This window comes from Hippocampus comes, unplaced genomic scaffold, assembly GCF_001891065.2.
Source record: "Hippocampus comes isolate QL1 unplaced genomic scaffold, H_comes_QL1_v1.1 scaffold137, whole genome shotgun sequence".
Taxonomy (NCBI): domain Eukaryota; kingdom Metazoa; phylum Chordata; class Actinopteri; order Syngnathiformes; family Syngnathidae; genus Hippocampus; species Hippocampus comes.
In genome coordinates, this window is record NW_017806002.1 from 472,882 (window position 1) to 497,615 (window position 24,734).

Genomic DNA, 24,734 nt, shown 5'->3' on the forward strand with positions numbered 1-24,734 from the left:
GCGCCGGTGTGTGCAGCTGGCTATTTCTGCACTCCATTACGAGAGGATCACTGGTCCAGTGAGCTTTGCCCTCCATCTAATTACGGTGTCAAGATCAGACTCATGGGCTCTTGATTAAACATCGTCCAGGTAACAGACGAGCCTCGGATGATTGGAGCCTGCGTGCGTTGGAATAACTCAGAAGACTTTGGTAGTCATGGCCTGTCGAGAACGCTTTAACATAAACAAAATGTGTTTATCCGTCAATCATCTATTGCGGTTGAGATGGTGACGATCACATTCAAACCTATGGGCAATTTTGAGGGTGTCATGAACTTGACCTGTATTTTTTTGGGAATGTAGGAAGAAGCCCGGTAGAACATGCAAACTCCACATAGAGAGGTTGGAGCAGAGGTTCAAACCCCAAACCTTCGAGCTGTGAGGTTTGTGCAAACTATGAGTAAATACTAATAATGTTAAAACAATACTAGACTCTACCTCAACTTTTGAGTAAGTTCATCAAAAAAACAAAAAAAAAAAAACCCCAAAACAATAAGACAAGAATCAAAAGAAAAGGCAAGACGCATAGCCATTGTTGATCTATTGATGCTCCCTTGTAAGGTGCTGACTTCAGAGACCGAAGTAGACTGGACAACAAAGATTTGTGTGATTTTGAGGCATATTTTTACCCTTTAAATTTGGGGTTGAATTTGGTATTTTACAACGGCAGGGACATACGACGAATGATTTCACTATCGCACAGAAAAAAAACTGACACTGCGAACTTGTTTGTTTTTTCTTTGTTTGCAATCAATTATTGAACAGGGCAAACTCTATTAGAAGGAAAACTCTTGCAAGGAGTTTGGAAAAGGGAGCTAACCGTGAACTAAAGCATAGCAAACAGCCAATCTGAGCTACGGGATTTTTTTCTTTGTTAAAACATGGAACAAGAAATATTCTCATTTATTTAAAATAAGGCAAACTCCAAAATGGGCAGTGATTCTTTTTTTTTTTTTTTTTTAACTTTAACATTAGCCAGCAACCAAAACGTGAGGTCATCAACAATTAGCATTTTCAATACAGGTTTGCGCTGAATTCCACATTACACTTTTTATAATACTATTAAAGAAATGTTACCAGTCAGGTGCAATTCATGTCTAGTAAAAATGTAGTTGAAAACTAAAAAATACTTTGATTTTTGTGTAGGCATCTGAAAGAGAATGACATTTCGATAGTTGCTGCTGCTGCTTTGGTTTGCAACAAGTGGGCTCAGCATTTGAATGGTTGACTATCATCTTTTTTTGAATAAATCCCAGGTGGTGATGAGGGAGAAATCTTTTCAAGGTAGGTGTTTATATTCACAGTTGGAGGGCACGTCTGTGAAAGTGCATGCTATTTGAAGAAATGTTACATTCATCAAAGATTAGGTCGGCCTTCTTTTCTGTGTGCAGGCATCTAAGAGATTGTTTACATGCTTTGGCAGGTGCTGCTGTTTTTTTGTAGTTTAAAAAAAAAAAAAAAAAAGGGTACGCCATGGCACGGATACTCTAATAAATTGTTAGTGGGCTTGCGTTACAAACGAGCTGAGCGCCAGGATGCCAAGCGTAGAGAGCTCTAATTGATTTGCACGTTTATAACGGGCACACTGGGCTCCTGTCCACAGACGTCAAGTGACGACAACGCACGGGCGACGCTGTTCAGACACATCTCAAGCCGCTGTTGAAACGAGCGCTCGCGCTGTCACAATGAAGCATATCACTGGGTGTCAAGGGGACTTTCAATAGAAAACAATTTGTTGGATTTATGTGGATGAACATTACATTGGGTAGGTATTGTTATAAATTTTGATAACATGTTCCACTGCCATTGGTCAGACAGACGTGCAGCCGGTCTTTATTTTCACTCAAAAGCTGGATAAAGTCCAGCAATGGCTACTGAGAATAACCGTCTCTGACTTGCACTGTGAAAAGTGAAAATAACTTCCTTGAGCGGTACTTGCTTTTAATCTTTTTGTTTCCCCCAGCACCAAAGATATGACAACACACAACCTCCGAGGGTTGGTCGATAAATCAATATCAATATATATTGTGCGAGACACCCGAAATACATCAAAAGAAAATATGTTGATAAAAATGGTCGATAGAAAAAAATCTGGAGGACAAAAACAGAACCTACAAAACACACTGTGTTTTCAAACAATGATTTCACCATATTTATAATGGCATATGTACCTGTGGGTGAAATAGAGAAATCTTTGGTAAAAATGTAAGCAAGCAAGCCCGAACACACACGCTAGTGATTTGAAGTTTTGCCATTGTGTCTCTTCTTCTTCTTAAAAAACAAAAAAACAAAAAAACATGATAGCAGGAGAAGCAATGGTTGGTGAGAGAGGAAAAATCAAATAATTAAGCATGGCAATATTTTGGATGCTTTAATAAAGATTTATTTTATTCAAATGCTGGTTTGATATTTTTACGAAGGCAATTTGATTTACATTTCATATACAACTCAACGCGGCGGCCCGGTGATCAAGTGGTTAGCGCGTCGACTTGACAGTGCAGAGGTACCGGGTTCAATTCCAGCTCCGGCCTCCCTGTGTGGAGTTTGCATGTTCTCCCCAGGCCTGCGTGGGTTTTCTCCGGGTACTAAAGTTTCCTCCCACATTCCAAAAACATGCATGGCAGGCTGATTGAACACTCAAAATTGTCCCGAGGTGTGAGTGTGAGCGCGGATGGTTGCTGTCTCTGTGTGCCCTGCGATTGGCTGGCAACCGGTTCAGGGTGTCCCCCGCCTACTGCCCGAAGACAGCTGGGATAGGTTACAGCAGCCCCCGTCACCCTTATGAGGATAAGTGGATCGGAAAATGGATGGATGGATGGTTACAACTCAATGCGCTTCTCCAGAAAAGACTGACTTGGCAAGAGGTTTGTTTTGTGTTGTGGCTCTAACTGACAACCTGAAGGTAATGCTGGGTTCTCTATTTGCAAAATTCTTTGCATGTTGCACATATTTTCAAATAATGCGTTGGACATGTTTTTATTCTGATTTGCATGCTTGATGTGAAGAGATATTCATTGCAATTGTTGACAAAATACAAAGCATATTTTGTAGAACAAGACATTACTTTAATCTTGATTGACAACTTTCTTTATTTGCACCTAAATGCAGTCTTTTTTCTGCAAGCCCTTGTATAATAATAATAATAATAATTATCAATATCGACAGATATGAAATATTTATATTGTGATACACTTTACAGCCTCATTGCCCAGCCCTTAAAACTCCTCTGCAAAATTAGGTGGTGATAACCAACCAACCAACCAACCAATAGCGGTTAGAAAACAGGAGAATTTTTTTTAATGATGTATGTTTACATAATGTATGTAAGATCCATATATAATCTGTCCATTATCCATCCATCCATCCATCCACTACATACAGGAAGCTGGTTCCTGTTCTATCGGGTAAAGAGAACAAATTGGACTGGTTTTATAGGCAGAATATGGTTTCACGTGAGGACATATGGTCGATTTTCAAGGGCTAAATTAGGAAGGTGTTGTGCGAAAACATGCTGCAAAGTTTGGCAGCGGAGTTAGTCGCGCTTCTCTGAGCTGATTGGCTAATCGTTAGTCAAAGCCTCGGCACGCATCGCATTGATCAGGCTTCTTCTGGAAAGAGCCGTTTCCTGTCACGATGCCAGATGACGCAACCGTGGAGATAATCCACAGATTCCAGGCTCGTCAACAAAATGATCCACAATGCCGCAAGAGGGGATGACACAAAAACCACGACTGTTCAAAAGGCTGTTTATAGAGCACAGACCTCCACCTCAGCCCAACAATCCCAACGTGCAGGGTGAGATCATTTCATTCCAGTCCTGTAGGTCGCAGTGCAGTGCATCATCTTGGGTGCATTTTTCTTTTTCAACAGCTTTATCTGCTGTTCCAACTAACTAGCCAATAACCCAAATTTCTAAGATAGCAAGCAGACTAACTGATGAACTGACTAACAGAGTCACTAGTACCAATACATCAAATAATTAGTACACCAACAAAACTAAAACTACCTTGTAAACCAGCAATCCAACTAACAAAATAATTAACCAACTAACTAGAATGCCCAAATTCAGACTAACCAACCAAACAACCAACCAATTATCTATCTAGCTAGTTAACCAACTACTACGCCTGTAATCCAATCAACCATGCATTATACCTGCGACTGAATGGAACAACCACAACCAATTATCTAACTACCGGTATCTAACTAACTATCCAACTACTATGCCTGTAATGCAATCAACCATGCATTATACCTGCTACTTAATTGAATAACTAACCCACCGAACAGCACCTTCAGTATGGGTAGTATGCCTGTGATCCAACTAACTTGCCAGCCAACCGACCAAACAAATAGTAGGGCTCTAACTAACTCACTGTCTTTATATAAACAAAAGGTATTGACATATCTGCATTGCAAATGTTTAGTGGGATACATCAATAAAATAAACCTAGCAATTACATGACAAGGTCACAATCCATTGCACACATGTATCAAATAGCCTGTCCATGAAGTGTTTATTCATGCGGTGAAAGTGAAGTCCCTTTTTAATACTGGCAAGCAGCATAGGATTATTATGCATCCAGAGAATTAATATGACTATGACAGAGATAAGCTCTGCAGAGACTGATAAAAGCCGCATATACAATACATGGCTTTAAATATTAACGAAAGAGTCGTTCCAAACAGGAGAATGAGCACAGTGCTCAGCACACTCCGTAGGCCAGTGAAGAACATCATCAAGGTTATTTGTTTGTCGTTTGAATGAGAGGATTTCAACATGGCGGTTAATGCGGATTCATTACTATGCACAACATTTGTCCTTGAATCATACCACGGAGATTAAATGAAATATTTATATTAGCAAAATGTCCAAATTAAATAATAGCGAGATGCTATATGTGGGACCTCCACTGATGTCACTTTCACAAGCAAACTGAGTGTGATGATACCATCTGCTTTCTTTTTTTTTTTCCTTTTCTTCTCTCTTTATGTACAATCTGTCCTACCGATATTCATCTGGAATTTGCGGTTGACTGTAACAACAGCAAAGCCCAAAAAGTCCAAACATTTTCATCAAAAATGTAAAGTCAAAAAAAATAATTCAATACAAAAAATAGATGTATCCATCCATTATCTGAACCTTTTATCCTCACGGGGGGTCGTGGGCATGCTGGAGCCTCTCCCAGCTGTGGGAGCAGCATGACTCTGGTAGGGTGGTCGTCTCCCACCCTAGAGATTGGGGGTCCATTCCCTGGCCCATTATGACCTTGTCGAGGTGACCTTGAGCAAGACACTGAACTACCAGTTGCTCCTGATGCTGCGTCATCAGTAGGTAAATGAGGAATCGGTGTGAAATGCTTTGAGTACCAAAGGTAGAAAAGCGCTACATAAGAGACAGCCCATTTACCAGTTAGTCTTCGGGCTGGAGGCAGGATACACCCTGAATCGCAGGGCACACAAACAACCATTCACACTCACAATCACACCGAAGGACAATTTTGAGCGTTCCATTAAACTACTGTGCATTTTTTTTGGAATGTGGGAGGAATCCTGAATACCCAGAGAAAACCCACACAGGTACGGGGAGAACATGCAAACTCCACACAGGAAAGCCTGGGCCCGGAATTGAACCCGTGACCTCTGCACTGTGAGGAGGACGTGCTCACCAGTCATACATCGTGCCACCTATTAAAATATAATGAAAATGAAATGAAATAAAATTCACAGTCATTCATACAAAGTTTTCAGTAGTGCAGAGTAGTGACGGTAACAAGTTGTTAGAGGCTATAACTAGCAAACAAAACACGAGTATGTAATAGTCCACGAATTAAATAACTAGCTAACTCACTACCTAACGGACTGACTAACGAACTAACCCTGAATTCCCCTCACTCAAATAACTAACCAAGCAATCAACAAAACAACTAGAGCTGCTCATGCATAATTCATCCATGAACAACTAACAAACATGTATTCAGGCTCACTAACAACCTGCCAACATACTATAACTACTAGTAACTATGTAATCCACTTACCTCCTACTACTAATAACAATAATAATTGCAATCATTCATATTCAAACATACATGCAAATGAGATGACACACAGCTCGTATGATGACGTCATCTTGTGCAGGTGTACCTAATAATGTGTCCAAAGTGTTGAGTGTCTGGGGCGCTTAATCTTAATTCCACTAAACATCCCCAAGTAATCCACAATTCGAACATATCTGTACCAAAGATAGAACTGTCACGTTGCCTATAGAGCATTAAATCCCAGCATGTTATCCAACACAAACTATGTGAACGTGCTTATGCCTGCTCCTATCAACATATCCTCATACCACCATACGCTTGCGCGCCATGCTTACATTCTATTGCGCCAGATTAACCGATAAGCACGTCGTCCATTGGAACTATCTAGGTCGGCGCATGACAACGAGTGATCTCTCCTGCCACAAACCAATGTCTGATATTCATGTTGGAAGCCTTGGAATGACAATTCGGAAAGATTTTTCTTGTGTCGCATTGCCCTGATTCTAGATGTGTGTGTTTTGAGTTATGAGTGCGTTCACAGAATGAATTCACCTCTGAAGTCAAAGCACAACTAAATAAAATGCAGTGACAATGAATGTAATTTCAACAATCTATTTTTTTAAACAGATGTAAATCACTAAATAGTAAAATAAACGTTTTCTGTTATAATTACAAAATAATTCCAATTATGTTTATAAAAATAAAAAAGATATATTCCAAAATAAAATGTTACAATGCTGAATTATGCTAATTGTCACAAAAATTAAAAACTTTGAAAATCAGACAGTGACATACTGCACTTATTTCCAGTGACTGCCAATGTAGTAGAAAAACAAAAACAAAATTATAAAATTGCTATTTAATAAAATGCCTTTATCTCCATATTGTTAGTTGATACCCATTTTTGTTGGTGGTGTTTTTCCAGACTTAACTAAATCATTTGGAGAAACTCCATCTGTTTTTGTTCATATTACACTCATTTCAATAACAGCGACATCATCCCTACATGATACCTTGCTGCAAAGTGAAAGTGGTGCAATGGTTACACCTAACATATAATCACGAAGCCAAAAAGCAAACGGTGACCACTCACGAGACTGCAGCATGCTCACAATGACGCTGTGAACTTGAACTCACTCCAGTCTCGGCTCACACACACATGCACGCATACACACCAAAAAGCCTGGACTTTGTGTGTGTGTGTGTGTGTGTGTGTGTGTGTGTGTGTGTGTGTGTGTCTCACTCACCGGCCTTGCCCTCTTCCCTGTCAGACCTCATGGCCTCGTCGGCCCTGGCTCGGCTCGGCTCCACTGTCAGGCCCGTCAGCGTGAGCTCTCATAGCAAATGGGAGCAAACACGAAAACACACACCGAGCAACACGTTCAACACACACCATACACGCCACCCGTGTGAGAGCGCTCGACCGCCCAGTCCCCGCCCCAGAACAGGCCAGGTAACCAGGAAGTGGTCCTTTGAGAGCGCGTTTCTTGTTCTGCGTGTGTTTGGAGGGACACACCCAGCAAGTCACCCTTCCTCCTCCTGTAAGAGGACAAGAAGAAGGAGGAGGAGGCGGGGGAGGGGAAATGGCACCTGAAGACTCAGGTGACAACGAGCCAGGTGAGTCAGAGACACACTGACGCCACCCGATGGCCGAGAGCTATTACAGCACAGGACAGAACAAAGGAATCTTTCACACCGCTTCGAAAAGATGTGTGTCGTGTTTCTGTATCAGGAGGAGCAATTTCCTACCTCACAATAACTTCCATTTTCTGTTGTATGACTGTGAAAGAATTCGGACATTTTATAGTCGATGCTGTTATAGTCGACTCCTGATGACATTTCACATCAACGGCACCCAAAGAGTAAATGCCAAAACACGTGAGTGGCACTGAGTCAACTTCAAGCTATTGATGTCATTGCGCAGCGTTTAAGTCGACGCGTCTGTAAGTCGACTAGTCCAGTGGTCCATATCATTCCGTCGGCCATTTGGTTACCGGCCACACAGATCAGTTTCCGATCGGTAATATACACAAGCGACCACATCACCCCACTCAGCCATCAATGACGAATGATTGCCGGAGGCGCGAAAAATGTGTACTACTATGAATTGGTCCTTGAAAAACGGTTGGGGACTAGTCAGTTCAACCTATAGTGTCATTCTGATCACACGTTTCTGTGTGGTCTGTGACGGCACATTCTGAATACCTCAATTAATTTAATTCTTGAAATTGTGACTTTTTTCCTCTTAAAATGATCACTTTGATCATATTTAGACCATTTCCTGAATCCATAAGAATGGTACTATTAACCCCCACCCCATCATTTCTCTCTCTTCACCTTGCTGTCAGTTTTCTTCTACTTGCTGAAGCAGAGTCTCCAGTAAGGACAATAAAAGCATTTTTACTTGTGGAGGCAGCACGACATACGACAGCCACCAAAACACAAATACTTTCGCTTGATGGGTGGACAGACGCCACAGAGATCCAACAATTTCCATACAAGCCCTTAAATAGTCAATTTTCAATAATATGTCCCCTTCGGGCTTTTTAACACACGGTGAAAATTGCTGCAATAACGTCATCCAAGTCCATTAAAACAAGACACAATTTCTTTTGCTTTAATAGCGAGACTTGTCAAAAGGAGAAGTGGGCTTCCTCCTCCAGCACTCAATCTCATCGAGGCTCATTTCTTTCATCCCGACACTTCTTCAACTGCAATATTTCCACTCTCTCGCTGTCTTTTTTCCCTTCAGCTTAACACCCTGCACCGGCGTGTCATTCATTGGCCGCGCTCACTTTTAAAAGCCTGCAGAAGTTGTCAAAAAAGCCCTCGTTGGTGAACTGTCAGTCTGTGTTATGAACAGAGCCGGAGGAGCGTAGCTAGAGAGCCGCATTATAGACAAACTGAAATATTAGCTATAGTCAAGCACATCGCAGGCCCAAATTTTGATGGAAAGAAAAAAAATAAATAAATCACACAAGGCAGATTTCTTTTGGTTCTCAAGCTCTCCCTGTAGCTGAGAAATGGAACTGGAGAGGCAAAAAGGAAACGCTCTGACGGGCGTCAGGATGGCAACCAGTATAGAAAATGGATCAAAGGATGCTAGACCACGATAGTAGGTAATGCGGGGTTGCCATGGCAATGACAGAGGATGCTAATCATCTTATTGCCAACCAGCGTAGCATTAACATTGAGTCACATGATTACCTACACAATGTTGCCTCATTTGGAATGGAAAAAAAACCCCGCACAGATTAGGTCAGAAAAAGTGCCGTTAGCACTGCGGCTAATGCTAACACAACATGGGATGTGTCCTGGCTAGTCCATCAACATTACAAACCACTAAAGTCGATCCCGCAGGCTGTCCATGGCAATGACAGACTAATTATGAACCAGATTGGAGTAGTTAAATTTTACTTCGGTCTTGCATTGTGTACAAACACTGTGCACAACTCTGAATAGTAGCATGAACACTGAAGCTGGTGCTCACGCAAAGTGGGAGGTGTCCTCGCATGTCCACCAAGATTTACAGGGCACTAAATCATGGTTTTCTATGGCAACGGAAGAGAAGCTAACTTCTTGATTGCAAGCCGGCGAAGGACTGAGAAGAATTCAGAGCCAAATTTTTACATATTGAAACTTCTTTCTCCATAAATACATAGGATATTATAATTCTATTGCATTCTTAATATGCTGATAATTTTATCCCGTTTTAGTACTTCGTTGTCATAAACTAAAAGGTTCATATAAAGTCAAACCTAACAAATCACAATGTTAAAATATTGGCCCTTTAAAATTCCTCCCTTGTCCCCTTTTCCCCGTCCAAAGAAATTACAACATTCCATCCATCCATCCATCCATCCATTTTTATCCATAGTCTGTTTATCCTCACGAGGGTTGCGGGCCGTGCTGGAGCCTATTCCAGCTATCTTTGGGCAGTAGTAGGCGGGGTACACCCTGAACCGGTTGCCAGCCAGTCGCAGGGCACACAGATCCGCACTCACACTCACATTGAGGGACAATTTTAGAGTGTTCAATCAGCCTGCCATGCATGTTTTTGGAATGTGGGAGGAAACCGGAGTACCCGGAGAAAACCCACGCAGGCACGGGGAAAACATGTAAATTCCACACAGGAAGGTCTGAGCCGGAATTGAACCCTGCATCTCTGCACTGTGAGGCGTGGACGTGCTAACCAATCAACCACCGTGCCACCAGAAATTCCAAATGTCTTTTTCTGATATTCTAGAAGTAGATCTCAAGAGACTTTAACAATATTCATTTTTTGAACCACTTATCCTCACTCGGTTTGCGGATGTGCCGGAGCTTATCATGTTATAGACAAATATATGTGTAAAGGTACAGTTGATTCTGGTCATAATTTCTCACTTTTTTATCGTAATATACTTTAGCATTATAACAAATATTATGTCACTGTGGTAATGTTGCATCCAGAATGATGGAGCCTGTGGGCAGAATCACAAGAAATGGACACAATGGGTTTATGGATGTGTGATCAATAGCGCTTGATGAGGGTATCTCTTCACCGAGCATACATACGGTAATTATATGCTGGTCAATGTAATTATCACACAGGCTTTGATGCAAAAAAAAAAAGAAAGAAAAAAAAAAAAGAAATTAAATCCTATTTGTGAATATGAAGAAAATTAGCAGCCACACTGATGTAACTCCAGTGCAATTACTTCTTTTCAAAGTGCAAAGGCTTTTCTCACATGGCACACTGCAACATCCAAAGCCTGAAGTGTTGTGTATGGTGGCCGGCACACACCTTTGCTCCCTGATTTAACCTCCCTCCTGCCTCCTTTAACTACCCTGATAAATCCCCGCACACATGGTTGCCAAGGCGACGCCTCTCTGGCTCACTCTTTCTATCCCGGAGGCGAGCGTGTACCTTTGCCCAACGAGCAGTCGGGAGAGCCGAAGTCCATCAGGCTGGAAATCTCTGCCGGGTAGCACATGTCAGTCACCACTGTCTTCTGCCTGTGATGCACGGCTGGATCTGCAAAGAAGGAAAGAAAAAAAATCAGTGGCAATGAGCTGGAAATAGACGTTGAAATTCTAAAGGAAAAATGTTTTCCAGAACCAACCGGAACACCAATCAAAACATGGCTGCCAAAAATGGTGTTTCTGACGAAACAGTATTAACAGCGACTAAAAACTAATGCATCGGCTTGCGAGAGTCACATGACCAAGCGCAGACAGAAGGTGAGCCGTGACGCTCGTTAGGCACTGTGATGTCATTTTCAGTCGTCAAAATGGCCGCCCCTTGAGATGGATGAAAACGGGTGGGTTTTGTTGCTTGAATTCATCTTCCACAAATGCAATATTCATCAGAATGCCGTGTTTAGACGAGTTGGGGGCGCATAGAACATATTATTGTGAGGACAATTTTTGACTTGCCTTCCCCCCTTGAAGTATGAAATTTAACAACACAGTAAATCTTTGGTTGTCTGCCGATTTACAAAAATGCATCTGTGAGCCAGCACTTGACATTCAATATATAAATAAACACACAGACAACAACTAACTTAGTTTTGTTTGTGGAACTGGTTGCCATACGATATTAAGTCAAATCAATATTTTCAATTTCACTTTTAAGTCAAATTAAAATGAATCATCATGTCTTTCATGTTTCTCGCACCACCCCCGTTTATGGGGTGACGGCAATAAAAATAAGACAGAGGAATTCTAGCCAACGTGACAGTTGTGAACAATGACTTTTATACCTCCCCGGCTTTTATCTCAGACAATAAATCTCCTTTATGATGAAAAAAGAGACAGAATTGGACTATCACACCCAAAAAGCGTCAGTAAAATGGTCAAATAAGTTCTCCGGCGCTGTGAAAGAACCACAAACTTGACAGAAGACTTTTTTAACACCCTAATCAAGTGACTTTCTTCTGTCCCACACTAGGGGGCACATGGAAAGTGAAGCTGCACATCATATTTCTCTTCCCAGCAGGCAAACAAAATACCTAAATCAAATCAGCACAGACATTTTTACTTGCCTGCAGCGGAACAACTTTTTATCTAGATGAGCGTAACAACATGTCCTTGTGATCAATCAATACTCTACATGCATGAAGCTGGAAAAGATTCTGTAAGGCCGCCTGAGGGCCATGTGAGTCCCAAACCCCCCCCACACACACACACATCCCCCACCTTCCTCCCTCGTGGTGACAAAAAGCCCCTTCAGGGACACACCCATTACACAGCGAGGAAAGAAGATGAGGGAGATGATACTCCCTGCTTGGAACTAACGGTTTGAAAACTTCCACAGTGTAGGAGGAGAAGGAGAAGGAGGATGCAAGACTTTTTTTAGTTGTTCATTAGTGCACTGTGCACTTCAACGCCTCATTGACTTCAAGTCCTTGTGAAGTTTCTTCCCTTTTGCGTGAGCTGTTTGTGTACAAAGCACCACAGCAGACTTGTGTCACAAAACTGCTCCGGTTGCTTGAGACTGAAGCTGGATTAACTGACAAAGTAGGCCATTTTATATTTTTAAATCTATGGGGGGGGTGCTCATTATTTAAAGAGATGAACATGGGTGCGTTTCGTCATTAAGGTAGTAGTAGACATCCAATGTTGTGACAGTAAAAGCTGTCCACAAAAATAGCCCATTGTTACACAAATGTGGGTTCTAACTTACATAAGAGGCCCCTATATTGTTTGCCCATGAAATGGTCAGCTACACGACGAGAAGATCCAAAGCCACTTTTCAGCAACTGACAGAAACAGCATCACCCAGAGGACCTATTCAGCAGAAACACCCCCATTTCTCACCAGTGGAACGCACTACCTATAACAAAGGTGTCAAACTCAAGGCCCGGGGGCCAGATCCGGCCGACACCTCATTTTATGTTGCCCGCAAAAGCAAATCAAACATGTCAACTTTCATGATGCTAGCTAAAATCTGTACCGAAATTTGAAATTCTCATCTGTAATAAATAAGAATGATATTGTAAGCATTTTCTTGTAACCAAACCCGTCATGACAGTAACTGAAACAAAAGTGGAATAAACCGTTTTTCTTGACTTCTTGATATGGTTTGAGTCATAACGGCCTTCCAAGGGAAACGGTCACTCAAATATGGCCCATGACAAAAATGAGTTTGACACCCCTGACCTATTATGTCAAGCCATAAAGGTAAGCAGAGCTGCACCCCCCCCGCCCCCCACACAAATTAGTATTTGGCTGCTAGCTTCAAAAACCCACTGGGCTGTGTTCCCCCAAGTCCAAGCCACTCTAGTCATAAGGCTAAAGCTTCCCCACCGGTTGCCATGATATTGAAAGCCAAATTCCCCATTGGGTCAGCAGCATATGTGGTGGGGTAGGCCACACAGTTACTCGCTTGTGTATGAAACAGGGTTGGACCCAAAAAAGTCACAGACATATTAAGACACCATAAGATACCCCATCAACCAGTTGCCACTTCTTCCATAACCTACTGTACGTCATATATACTGAGAAAATTCAACACAAATTCAATCATGGCCTCCCACAGTGCTTTATTTCCATAAATGTCAAAATCATGTCAAAGGACCAAACGCAGATTCCAAACAATCGCAATGTTTGCCCAACAGCTGTAAATGTAAGGCCAAACACATGCAAATGTGCAACGGTATGAGTGCACACACACACACAGGCACGCGCGCGCACAGACACACATACACACACACACACACACACACACACACGTTAGAGTTCATCTGCTTAACACTGCGGGTCACAGCTGGTACTGGCGCTCGGGCAGGAGCCCACATGAGCCTTCGCCGACCACAACAGCAAGATGAGGTTGGGTTTAAAAAGTGTGGGGGGAGATTAAGCAAGGAAATCTGCCTCTGGAAAGACTCCAGCAGAAAAATCTCCTTCACGCTTTTTTGCGCCAAAAGCTGCTAATGGTACAAATAAATAGATAATATCAAATGAAGCAGGTGATTTTTTTTTTTTTTTTGTCCTTCACACGTTTTTTTTAAATTTTTTTTTTATGGGGTTCAAAGAGTGCTGGGTGTTATCTATCATTCACTGGCTTTTACAATTAGGCATAGAGTGAACAAACACTCAACAATAATATAGTAAAAATACAATTGTCACTTTTGCGAGGTGGTAGGTAGAGGAACCCAAAAAGCAGGGTGGACTGAGCAAAATGTATTCGCAAAAAAATACTCACAGGAGTAGACTGGAAAAACTAACTGAAGTATACAAACAAAGTCCTGAAAACCACAGAAAACCCAAGTAACAAAAACCTATGACAGAAACAAAACATGACAGGGGGACACAGACACACAATCCAACCAAGACTGACAGAACCCAGGGAACTTACAAACCAAGTGACAACGAGACAAAGGGACTAAGAGTCAACGAGAAACACCTGAACAAGACACAAATGGTTGAGGGAGCTGACTGGTTAACACAAGGGACCCGGATGACGAGAACAGGTGGCGACAAAAAGGGCACGAGGGAACAAAACCAAATGGAATCTCAACGAAAACATAACAACAATGGCAATTTTAACACGATTCAGAAAATGGTGAATAACAAACAGAAAACGCTTCAGAAGTTGCAAAAATTCTCTGGCTTGTTTCACAGGAGTGATGGAAATAAAGGTTAAAAAAAAAAAAAACATTTGTGGAATGTATTCCACATTGCACGCTATAATATCGCATTTTAGAAAAAAGAATCAGTAATGATATTCATTTAATGTTAAATGAATACCAAATTTGCCACATTTTTTGTGTTTATATACATGTATGACACAAACACACACACGTAAATAATCTCCATTACGTGAAGGGTTTTAACACCGAGACACCAATGCCAAATGTTTCCTATTATGATTTTAAGGCAGTTATGTTGTTTGGTTCACATGTAAATTTCTTTGTTTTATGTTAAGTTTGACAGTAAACTTCAACTGCGAGTGGCACCCCCCCCACCAAAAAACAAAAAAAAAAACATTTTGAAAGCTGTTTTTTTGAAGTCTCGCTAAGTGCCAAACTGCTGCTGGTTGTGAAATGAGTTTCCTGCGCAGTAAATAAAGATTGGTAATGGCAACAGGTTGACCCAGGAACAGACTGAATAAATTACCGGTACCATTATTTCCTATGGGGCAAATTTTACAGTCTTGCAGGGGCTTGTGCCAAAGCTTACATTGTTCTGCATTCTTCACTATTCTAGCGAGATCAAGCACGTGCGAGGAGTTAAAAGAGAATAACTCGCTGAGCACAATAATAAAAGATTGAAGGGCTGCAGTGAGAAAAGTCCTCATCAAGCCGAATTTCCAGAGAAACACTAACACTTCCATTGGGCCCTTCTTCCTCTGTCGCTTTTATGCTCTGATCGCGGTACACAGTCAAGCGTAGTCAAGGAATGCTTGTATCAATAATAGAACTAAAACTAGCTTGTTAGCAGCTCTGGATGAGACAACTTCAGATAGAAAAGACGATGGAACCTACACACTTTCTATTCAAAGTGAATCGGCAATGTCATGTTTTTTTTTGGGGGGGGGGTGAACATAGATACTGTTAGAAGCAACATGCTCCTTATTACGAGGATTTTTCTTGTCTTGAGACGTTTTCTGCCTCACCAATGCTGCAAGTGGCACACTATTGGCATATTGGTTCCTACTTTTGCTGCAAACAACCCATGTACTAAGTGACCTCCCGAGGGAAAAATAAAAGATTATTTAAAGCTCCAATGCCTTTTAATGCAACACGCTTGTTGTAACATGTACCAAATTTGAATTTTTCCCAAAATCTAAAAAAACAAACAAAAAACCCCTCCAACATTAAAGGTATTACAGCGGGATCCCGTTACCAGACTATATAGACAGACGGACAGACAGACACACATATTATCAACAGTACAAATGCATTTCAAGTATCAAAAAGTAAACCAATCAAAAACATGCACTTTGCAGTGACAACCCGGCAATTATGCACACTGCACACATATGGAAGTACAATTAAAAGAAAAAACAATAGAAGCATTTTGACACGAAGACATATTTTCAAGTATCAAAATTTTTAAAAAAGCGTGATTAAAAATGTCACTCACCAGTGCCATTAGCTACGCTTCACCAAGCGGTGGCCATTTGACGTATTCCAAAATGTATTATGAAACTGACATTATTTTCGACACAGTTCAGTGTGATATCACATCCCTTTTGTATTACGTTGCCATTAGTACATAATTGTTGTCTGCGCATCAATGGACATAATCCGCCACTGAAGCTTCATATTATGCGGGTGCCCTTATTTGTCGATGCTAATATGAATCTATTAAAACAAAATAGTGATCAGAATGATCTTTAGGCTAAATTTGGACTTCTGCTAGCAATGCATTACATCATCAGAGCGACCCTGCAGAAGCTTCTTGTTTTCAAACAATGGTCGCAATTATCTACTTTTTGCTCCTTTTCAACCTTTATTCAACCCAGCAGAGATCAGGGTCGAGTCAAGTCATTAGCTTTCAGCCTAATTCTGCCAGTTACCATAGAGACACTTATGTCTTCGGAGAGCCATGTTTGGGCAACGTGGCCCATGATTTTTTTGCAAATATAAATGTTTATTGTAGTGGAGCAGTTTTAAGTTGAATCTCAGACCTGTGAGGTAGACGTCGTGCCCACTGGACAACACTGCGCTGCCGTTACATCCGCATGCCAAATAAAAGATGTGCTTTGGAAGAATTGCATCAAAGTATTCCTCTGCAAGATAAAGCGTGCATTGGATGAGACTTTAGAAAAGGTGCTATCGCAAATAAAAAGGAGAGAGTGACCTTGTAAAGCCACACGATGACTTGCATTCGTAGCCTGCGCGACAAGAAGCGCTAAATCTTGAAGGTTATTGCTGTTCCACTGACTCAGCGTTTCACTCTGCAATGTCTCAGCAGGAGCTGGAGATCATCACTTACTCCTCTTCGGGACCAATGGCTTCTCCTGTAGCGGAGAAGCATTTTGCAATATACTGTAGCGTCGCCTCTAATGCGTTTGCGGCTTATGTGAGGAATTGTAAATTAGCGGGCGCTGTTTTATACACTCCATAAACACGCCGGGCTGCTGCAGCTGCTGCTACTCGTCTTCATGCATTTTACAAACACTGCAGCTGTTGTTAAAGCCTCGGTGTATTTTGATTGCGCACGTAGCTGTTTGTTTAAAGAAATAAAAGGACTGGAAAGTCTCAAAATGTTCAGCTGTAGGAAAACATGACTGTTATTATTTTGGGACTAAAAGTGGATTGCACATCTGCCTTATAGACAGCTCAGACCCACCAAATGGGAATGTAAGTATGTACGCTTGTTTAGATGTGCCCCGTGATTGCAGCCTGGGGGTGCACACCCAATTCTTGATCAAACTCACCTGGAATAAAGGTCTTTCACACCAAATTTGTTTTGTTCAGCTTTCACCGTAGGATAGGGCACATGGAAAATGGCAGCCAGGCTCTATCCTGCCAAATTGGGTGCCGGTTACTAAGTGACCAAACAGCAAGTGGCCTGGTGCTTTTTCCTGCTTGTCAGGCTGTAAAGTCGGCTGCAGCTTGGCAATTTGGATTTGTCACGGTTACAATGAAAAGCCTGGCTTTAGTTTCATGAAGAAAGACGAGGTGTCGATGAGTGGGGGCAAGATCAAATGAATGGGTTGATCTGACTATTAAGTCAAGGCAGGATCTTGGGGAGTTCAGGCTCATCCGTGAGCTTGGATTTTGGAGGTGGAGATAACCACAAAGTGTACTTCTCCAAGTTTGTTTTTTTTTCACTGTTGCCCACAACACTGCCAAACTATTTTGCTCTTTTTCCCTCTGACATCACTCCACCATCTTCACTTCTATTGGATGTGGGGGCTGACGTCACACTGGTGGTGCACCTCAACTGAAACTATTTCAGTCAAGCAGCAAAACACAGAGCCTGCCATGTGCGTTACGAAAACAAACACTCATCACACAAATGAGGACATGCATCAGAGAAATGGATAGATGGAGGATCGTTGGTCGATATTTGTCCTACGATTGTCTGGCGACCAGTCCAAGGTGTGGTGGAGGCACACGGAAGATGAGCTGCAGACCATCCCAGCTGATTTTGTGCGAGAGGCATGATACATTCTGTACAGAATGCTAGCCAATCACAGGGCAGGGTGCCAGCCAATCACAGGGCACATCTTAAAAAATACCCACTCACAAAAGAAATAACAAAAATCCCAAAGTGTAAAAAAAAAAAAATCAAACAGGGGCAGACACAACTTAGGTCATACGAATAGCCAACAAACAACCCTTTTTCCAATTGTTCCAGTTGTTTTATATAAAACAACACACTTTGGGGCTTCTTTGTAGGTTATTAATTTGACCCGACTTTTTTGGGTGAAATAAGCAACCCCAAAAGTTGACCCAAGCAGTGGTTGGGGACTTTTTGACGCATCATTGGGTTATCTTTAACAGTTGTTAGAGTGTGCACCTATTATCAATTGAGAGCCTTGACTGAGCCTAATTTGCATGTTTTTGGAATGCGGAAGGAAGTCCAAACTGGAACCGAGAACCTCTCGATTGTGAGGCAGACGTGCTCATCACGAATCCGACGTGCTGCCCACAATAAAGATTCATCTCTTTTCTCCCACTTGATTCTTTATTTCAGACCCGGGGGGAGTCTATATCACAGACTACAAAAAAAACAAAAACAAAAACCCACAAAGACAAAATACCTACTCTATTCAAAATATGTAAATAAGTGTGAAATGATGCTTCACTTCCACAAAACAAACTCATTTGCAGCCAGAGCACGATCCCAAACTTTGCTCATCATTTCCACCACTGATCACAGTGTGTTGATAACAGGCGTCATTATTCATCTTCATCGCGACATCATCAGCCTGCATTCAGAGTGACAAAGCCAGCTCGTTGTCACCGCACACACGGCGCACTGGCACTACAAACTGGAGGTGGACGCCATCCAAAAAAAAAAAAAAGCTCCTACACCTGTCACACGCACAATAGTCCACTGACTTTTCGTGCGCCACTGAGTGATTGATGTCATCTCATTAGCTAAAGGAGTAGCGAGAATATGTCGCTGCGTTCCCTCCTCCCGTCTCCTTCCTTCCTTCCCCTTCGCATCATCAGTCATCAATCAGCTCTTCTCTGAGGATTAAAACCCCCAAATCCCTGAGCTCATCTAGCGCGTCCCCCCTCCCCTCTTTGGGATTTGGTCTTCTTTTCCTGGTGACTATTAAGATTCCCCTCCAGTCCCCAGTGCTCTAACTCCTGCTGCTGATAGATGCTCTCCGCCCTCGCACCGTCACGCTGCCTGTAACGGTCCCGCCAGCCTCCTTTAAACAAACGCCGCCAGCCTCCTCGCCGCCTTGTTCTGCGTCACCGATCAACATTGCTTCGATCCGCCATTGACAGAGGCGAGCCTCGCAACCGTCGGGAAAGAGCCAAGAAAATACGAGGAGGAGAGGACAGCAAAGACGGATTTTTTTTCAATAACTTTAGAAATTTCTTTGTCACCTCAGCCAGGAATCCCATGTCAGTGCTACCAGATTTTACAATCAATCTGCGTATGAATTCTGATTGTTACCTTACCGTAAGGTCTGCCTCAGTGTGCAAGAATATGACACTGCCATACTTTTATTCGGCTTAAAGACCCTTGCTTGATTTCTGCTGCATTATCATTTTAGAGTAAATATATCTCTCTTTCCTATTTTCCAAAACTCACCAAATTTTTGCTGGCTGGTTTGGTAGCATCTCCACAAAAAGGGGAAATTCAACCCTTGAAGCCAGCGGCTCCATGAAATTTGGTAGGCCATTCCGCCATGACCGACAAAAAGTCTCAAGAAGGCAAACACAGAAAGTCCGCCACGTTAGCATGAAGTGGCCATTCAGGGTTCACTTCAATCAATCTTTCAGGTCCCTCAGAAACAAACTTTTCCGATAGATTGGTTCTGAAGGTTCCTAAATGGGAATCTACATTTTGGGCCACTCTTACTGGGAAGTACAGTGGTACCTCTCCTTACAAAATTAATTGGTTCTGGAAGAAATTTCTTCACTAGAGACGCGCTTTCCATGTAAATGCCCTAATCTGTTCCAAGGCCACTCAAAATTCAGACATAAATATTTTCTAAAGCATAAAAATGCATCAAAACATGTAACAAATACATGTTAAAATTAGATTCTTACGCAATAAATGAGAGTTGTGTATAATGTAAAAAACAAAGAATAGAGTGAAGAATAAAAATGATGGGAATTTAACTTTTAAGTGCGGACGTCCTCATCGTTTTTTGCCCTCCTAAGTGCATATTCTCTCTCAGAAGTGGTTTTTGCCTGGCATTTTGTAAAGAACTGATCCAAGGACGTTTGCTTTTGTCGGCTTTTAACAATCCTTCGAAAATGTCCAAGGCAAACCTCAGCATAGTGAGCAATCGCCGGACTGGTGATTTTTCTGGATGATTCACATTTACGTAAAACCACTCATGGCCCGAGGGGCGAATGATGAGGACGCTGCATAGACACATATCTCTCTATCTACACACATCGACACAAACGGTAGAGGTCCCTTTTAGCCAATGGGATGCCAGGATGATGCTCGGGAATAGCCAATGACAGAGCAGCAATAAGTATGTTGCGTTCAGGAAACTCTGAGCTGCGAGTAGGAGCCCATACTATATTTTTACCTTTCTTATCTCGAAATTTCTTTCGTAACAAGAGGCAATATTTTCCTGTTGAGGTGTTTCATAACTTGGAAATTTCGCATGAAGAGACGTTCGTAAGTAGAGATACCGCTGTATTTGAGATTTTGTCATTGTGTGTGGATGACGATTGATGCCTCGCCCTAAAACACAAAATCTAATGTCACTTTAAAATGTTGCCACCAAAGCAGGTTTGACTTTGAAAGACGTGTCAATGATAAACTTGTCCGAGATTTTTTGGGTCTAATTGCGACTAAACTTGAACAGTGTATAATTGACATGTAGGCGGTGTTAAAATGGAAAATCAGTTTTCATACTATGTGACTCTTACACTGAACTCCACAAAGACAGAACTTGATCACACAGTACGTCTTGTGTGCGAAGAAAGTCCTAGTGAGAGATTCAAAGGCACTCGGAACAGATTTTCCGATTGACAAGCGTTGATCTGTGTGGATCTGGTGGGGAAACTGCAGCACGTCCTTCAAGTCATTTCCCTGACAGAAACGTGCCACATCTCCCTTCTTTTTACCTTATCAATGTGAATTATATATTTGCTGGCTGTTGGCTAAGACATTTCGAAACAATTATGACATTTTTGAACGACCGGATTCAACCCGAAGGCAGCGTGACTTCCAGAGGCACATTTAAGTCTGCCTTGGACGAATGGCAGCTTTTATAAATGAGCTCAGGGAGTTTCTTCAAACAGAAATATTCTGAAGGAGGACCTATGCAAGACAAAGCCCTTTTTTTCCTCATTGAAAAGTCAACGATTTGAATGCAACAGATTAATTGAACATAAATTTACGTGGATCCTTTTATGTGGAAGGGCGGGTGACTTTGGCTCTGACAAATCTTAGTTTAAGGCCTTATTTGGTAACTTTTAAGAACATTTAGAAGGCATTTGAGTTAAGCCTCATATTTCTAAGTTTCTCGGCGTATATTAACATTTTTGTCTGGATTTGGGCTTAAGCCTTGTGTGCATAACCAGCCCAGTGACTGTTGACTGCTCGAAGGATAAGATAAGATAAGATAAGATAAGAAAACCTTTATTGTCTCACAATGGAGACATTTGCAATTAACAGCAGCAAAGTTTGGAGGGAAGAAAGTAGAAAAGTAGAAAACAAGTATTTGCATGCACAAAATAAATTTTTAACAAAAAATGAACTGTACGCGGTACAGATTGCAATATAAAAATACACAATATAAGATAGAAGCATATATGCAATTGCGTATATGCTGCATAAGGTGGCAGTGCTATTTACAATGTGTGAGTGGGGGAGAGTCCAGGTTTACAGGTGCGTTTATTCAGTAGCCTGACAGCGGTCAGCAGATACGAGCGAACGGCGAAGATGGCTAACTTGGATCTCACAAGGTTTTTCAATCGATTGCGCTTTTTGTTCGTCTCGTATTCTTTTGATCCTGCCTGAGCCTGACAGCGGTCAGCAGGAATGAGCGAACGGCGAAGATGGCTAACTTGGATCTCGCAAAGTTTTAATCGATTGTGCTTTTTGTTCGTCTCGTATTCTTTTGATCCTGCCTCTCGAAAAGCAAACACGGCCTCAGATACCTTCGAGTTTTCACATCATTTTGCTTACACTTCACAACACAACACTGATAAGTGCCACGAGGGTGACGAGTTCACACTTTGAAAACAAAACCCGCAAAACAAAGACAGAAAAGTAAATTGGCTGTACAAAGTAGTGCAGCCAAACAAATTGAAGTTAAGTCAAAATCGCTAAGACATTTCAAGCATGAGTATGGCTCGGAACAACTTGACTTTACTTTGACCCCGTCAATGATTAGAACATCTCCTCCGACACATGCCAACATCTCGTGGAAAGTCTTTGCGGCGAAGTGGCAGCTACTTCATATAAAAATTACTTCTTGCAATTCCAACAGGAATGCGTCCCAATACTTTTGTCCACTTAGCGTACTTTGAACATTGTTTTGTTTTTTTCGTGCCCTTACTTAGCGATCGAACATTATTTCAGGACGCCATTGTGTTGTTGATGTCGCTAGCAACCACCTTTGAGAGCAAGATAGTCACCCCAAACGCAGTCTGAAAGACTGCTGGGAACAATTTCAAAATAAAAGCGAGCCAAAGATGTCCATATCATTTTTGGCAAGGTCTACTTGGAAGTTGGCCTTCTCACCGCATTGGCGGTGTGTTACTGTCAAGCAGAGCATGAATAATTGTTGCTGCGTTTTGGCTCAAGCATCTTTTTTTTTGAGCCGAAGTACTTGAATTAGTCCAGGACTTGCAAAATTGTCATCGAGTGGGGCACATAACCCTGTGCCCCTAACACAGGGGCTGCATGAAGATTCAATCATCCCCACGCCTCATTTTATAACGGGACCGTGCTATCAGAGTCACAAATATTGCTAGATGTCTCATCCCCCATCTACACACAAACATACACATACATCAGAGGTCCACATATTGGATATCACAAGGTTAATTTCCAGCAGAGTACGTGTGCATGCATGCATATCTCAACACAAGGCCACAGAAAACATACAAGCTGGTGAAATCCGAGGTCGCCGCAATCCAGCTGCCTCAAACACACACATATGCAGACGCACGCACGCAGGCACAAGCGCACAGATGTGCACACTCGCACACACATTTCTTCACCTCTACGCTTCTCAGAAGCACGCAGGTTCCACGGTATACAACTGGGCTGCGGCATCTTCTGGCCCCGCAACACAAAATCCATGTCGGCTCTTCCTGTCATGTGTGCTAATGTTCACCCTTAACCCTCTCATGATGGGGTGGGCGGAGCTTGAGCTTACTCGTGCCCAGATGTGGCACAGCTTAGTACAGGAGCGAGCCTTTACGTCACTTTCATCCCCACTCTCCTCCACTTTCCTCGCAAAGCCCAGTAAAGCTTTTAGCCTCTGCGCGGACCCACAGGCCCCCTGCTGGTTGCTCCCGTCAGGGGGCAGATGGGATGGCACGTGACAAGTTGCGTACATTTCTGGAATCAGAAGGAAGGGGAAGACAAAGTTATGATCCCTCTCAGGCAATACGACGGACGCAACTACAAGTTTCAATGGAATTTGCATGTTCAACTGAGATAATGAAGACCAGTGATCCTCAAAAGAGAGTTCCACTGGTACACACACCTTCGAATCGTACGAAAAGTTAAATACACCTAAGTTCAGTTGTATTTAACTTTTATGTTCAACACGTTTGCATTTAATTTGAATTGTTTGCTTTTAAAGATGTAGATGGACACCATTTTTATTTCACTTTAATGATGAATACATTTTAATGACATCATTAGCTAAGTAAGGACTTAAATACTTTTTAGGAAGAAAAGTACGATCATTTTTTTAAAATGAACTTGGAGTGCAAAGTAATTTTGAGATGGTGTAAAAAGTTTGACACCCACTGCTGTCGAATCAACTGAAACGTGCAAACGAGAAAATGTATTCATGGAACGTGTCAAACTTGTAGAAAAAGTTGAATTGTTCAGAAATGGTGATCTTAACTTGGGTGAATTAGAATGGTTTAAAACTTCTTTACAAATGGTGAAGTATGAACTTCAATTATACTTTTTCTCCACTAATTTGAAAAGTATGGCGTGGTGTATGTGGAATCCTTCAAAATTGGGAATCTGGGGCATGAAGTCAGAATGACAACTTCATTTTACAAAAATGTGAATTTGTGCAATTTCTCGAAGATTTTGGGAACGTTATTCAGGAAAATGTCGATTAAAAAAAAGATCAGGGGAGATATAAAAATAAGTTTCAATGGTATGGTAATTGAGAAATTGTGAATTTGAGAATAATTTTTTTAAATTGTCTTAATTTGGGAATTTCCTCATGAAAAGTGTGGACTTTTTTTTTGAACACAGAGGTTGAATGGAGGCATCAGGCTTCCTCTTATTCGCTGGGTTGTGGGTTTTTTTTTCCTGTTTTTGTGACAATGTTTTTAAAAATGATGTGATTATGCTAATAGGCGATCGAAT

General features: G+C 41.8%; 1 protein-coding gene across 7 annotated transcripts in view; it reads right to left on the reverse strand.

Annotated features, from left to right (window-relative positions):
- Positions 1-24,734, reverse strand: part of kaznb (kazrin, periplakin interacting protein b) — a 98,108-nt gene that overhangs the window by 14,528 nt on the left and 58,846 nt on the right. For 4 of the 7 annotated variants that reach the window (XM_019892408.1, XM_019892409.1, XM_019892411.1 and 1 more), the window contains one exon: positions 10,987-11,094. In XM_019892408.1, the coding sequence (XP_019747967.1) occupies positions 10,987-11,094 (108 nt within the window). Of the gene's footprint in view, positions 1-7,324; positions 7,572-10,986; positions 11,095-14,265; positions 14,292-24,734 lie in introns of those variants that run through there. The other 3 variants (XM_019892413.1, XM_019892412.1, XM_019892414.1) reach the window with 3 other exon arrangements.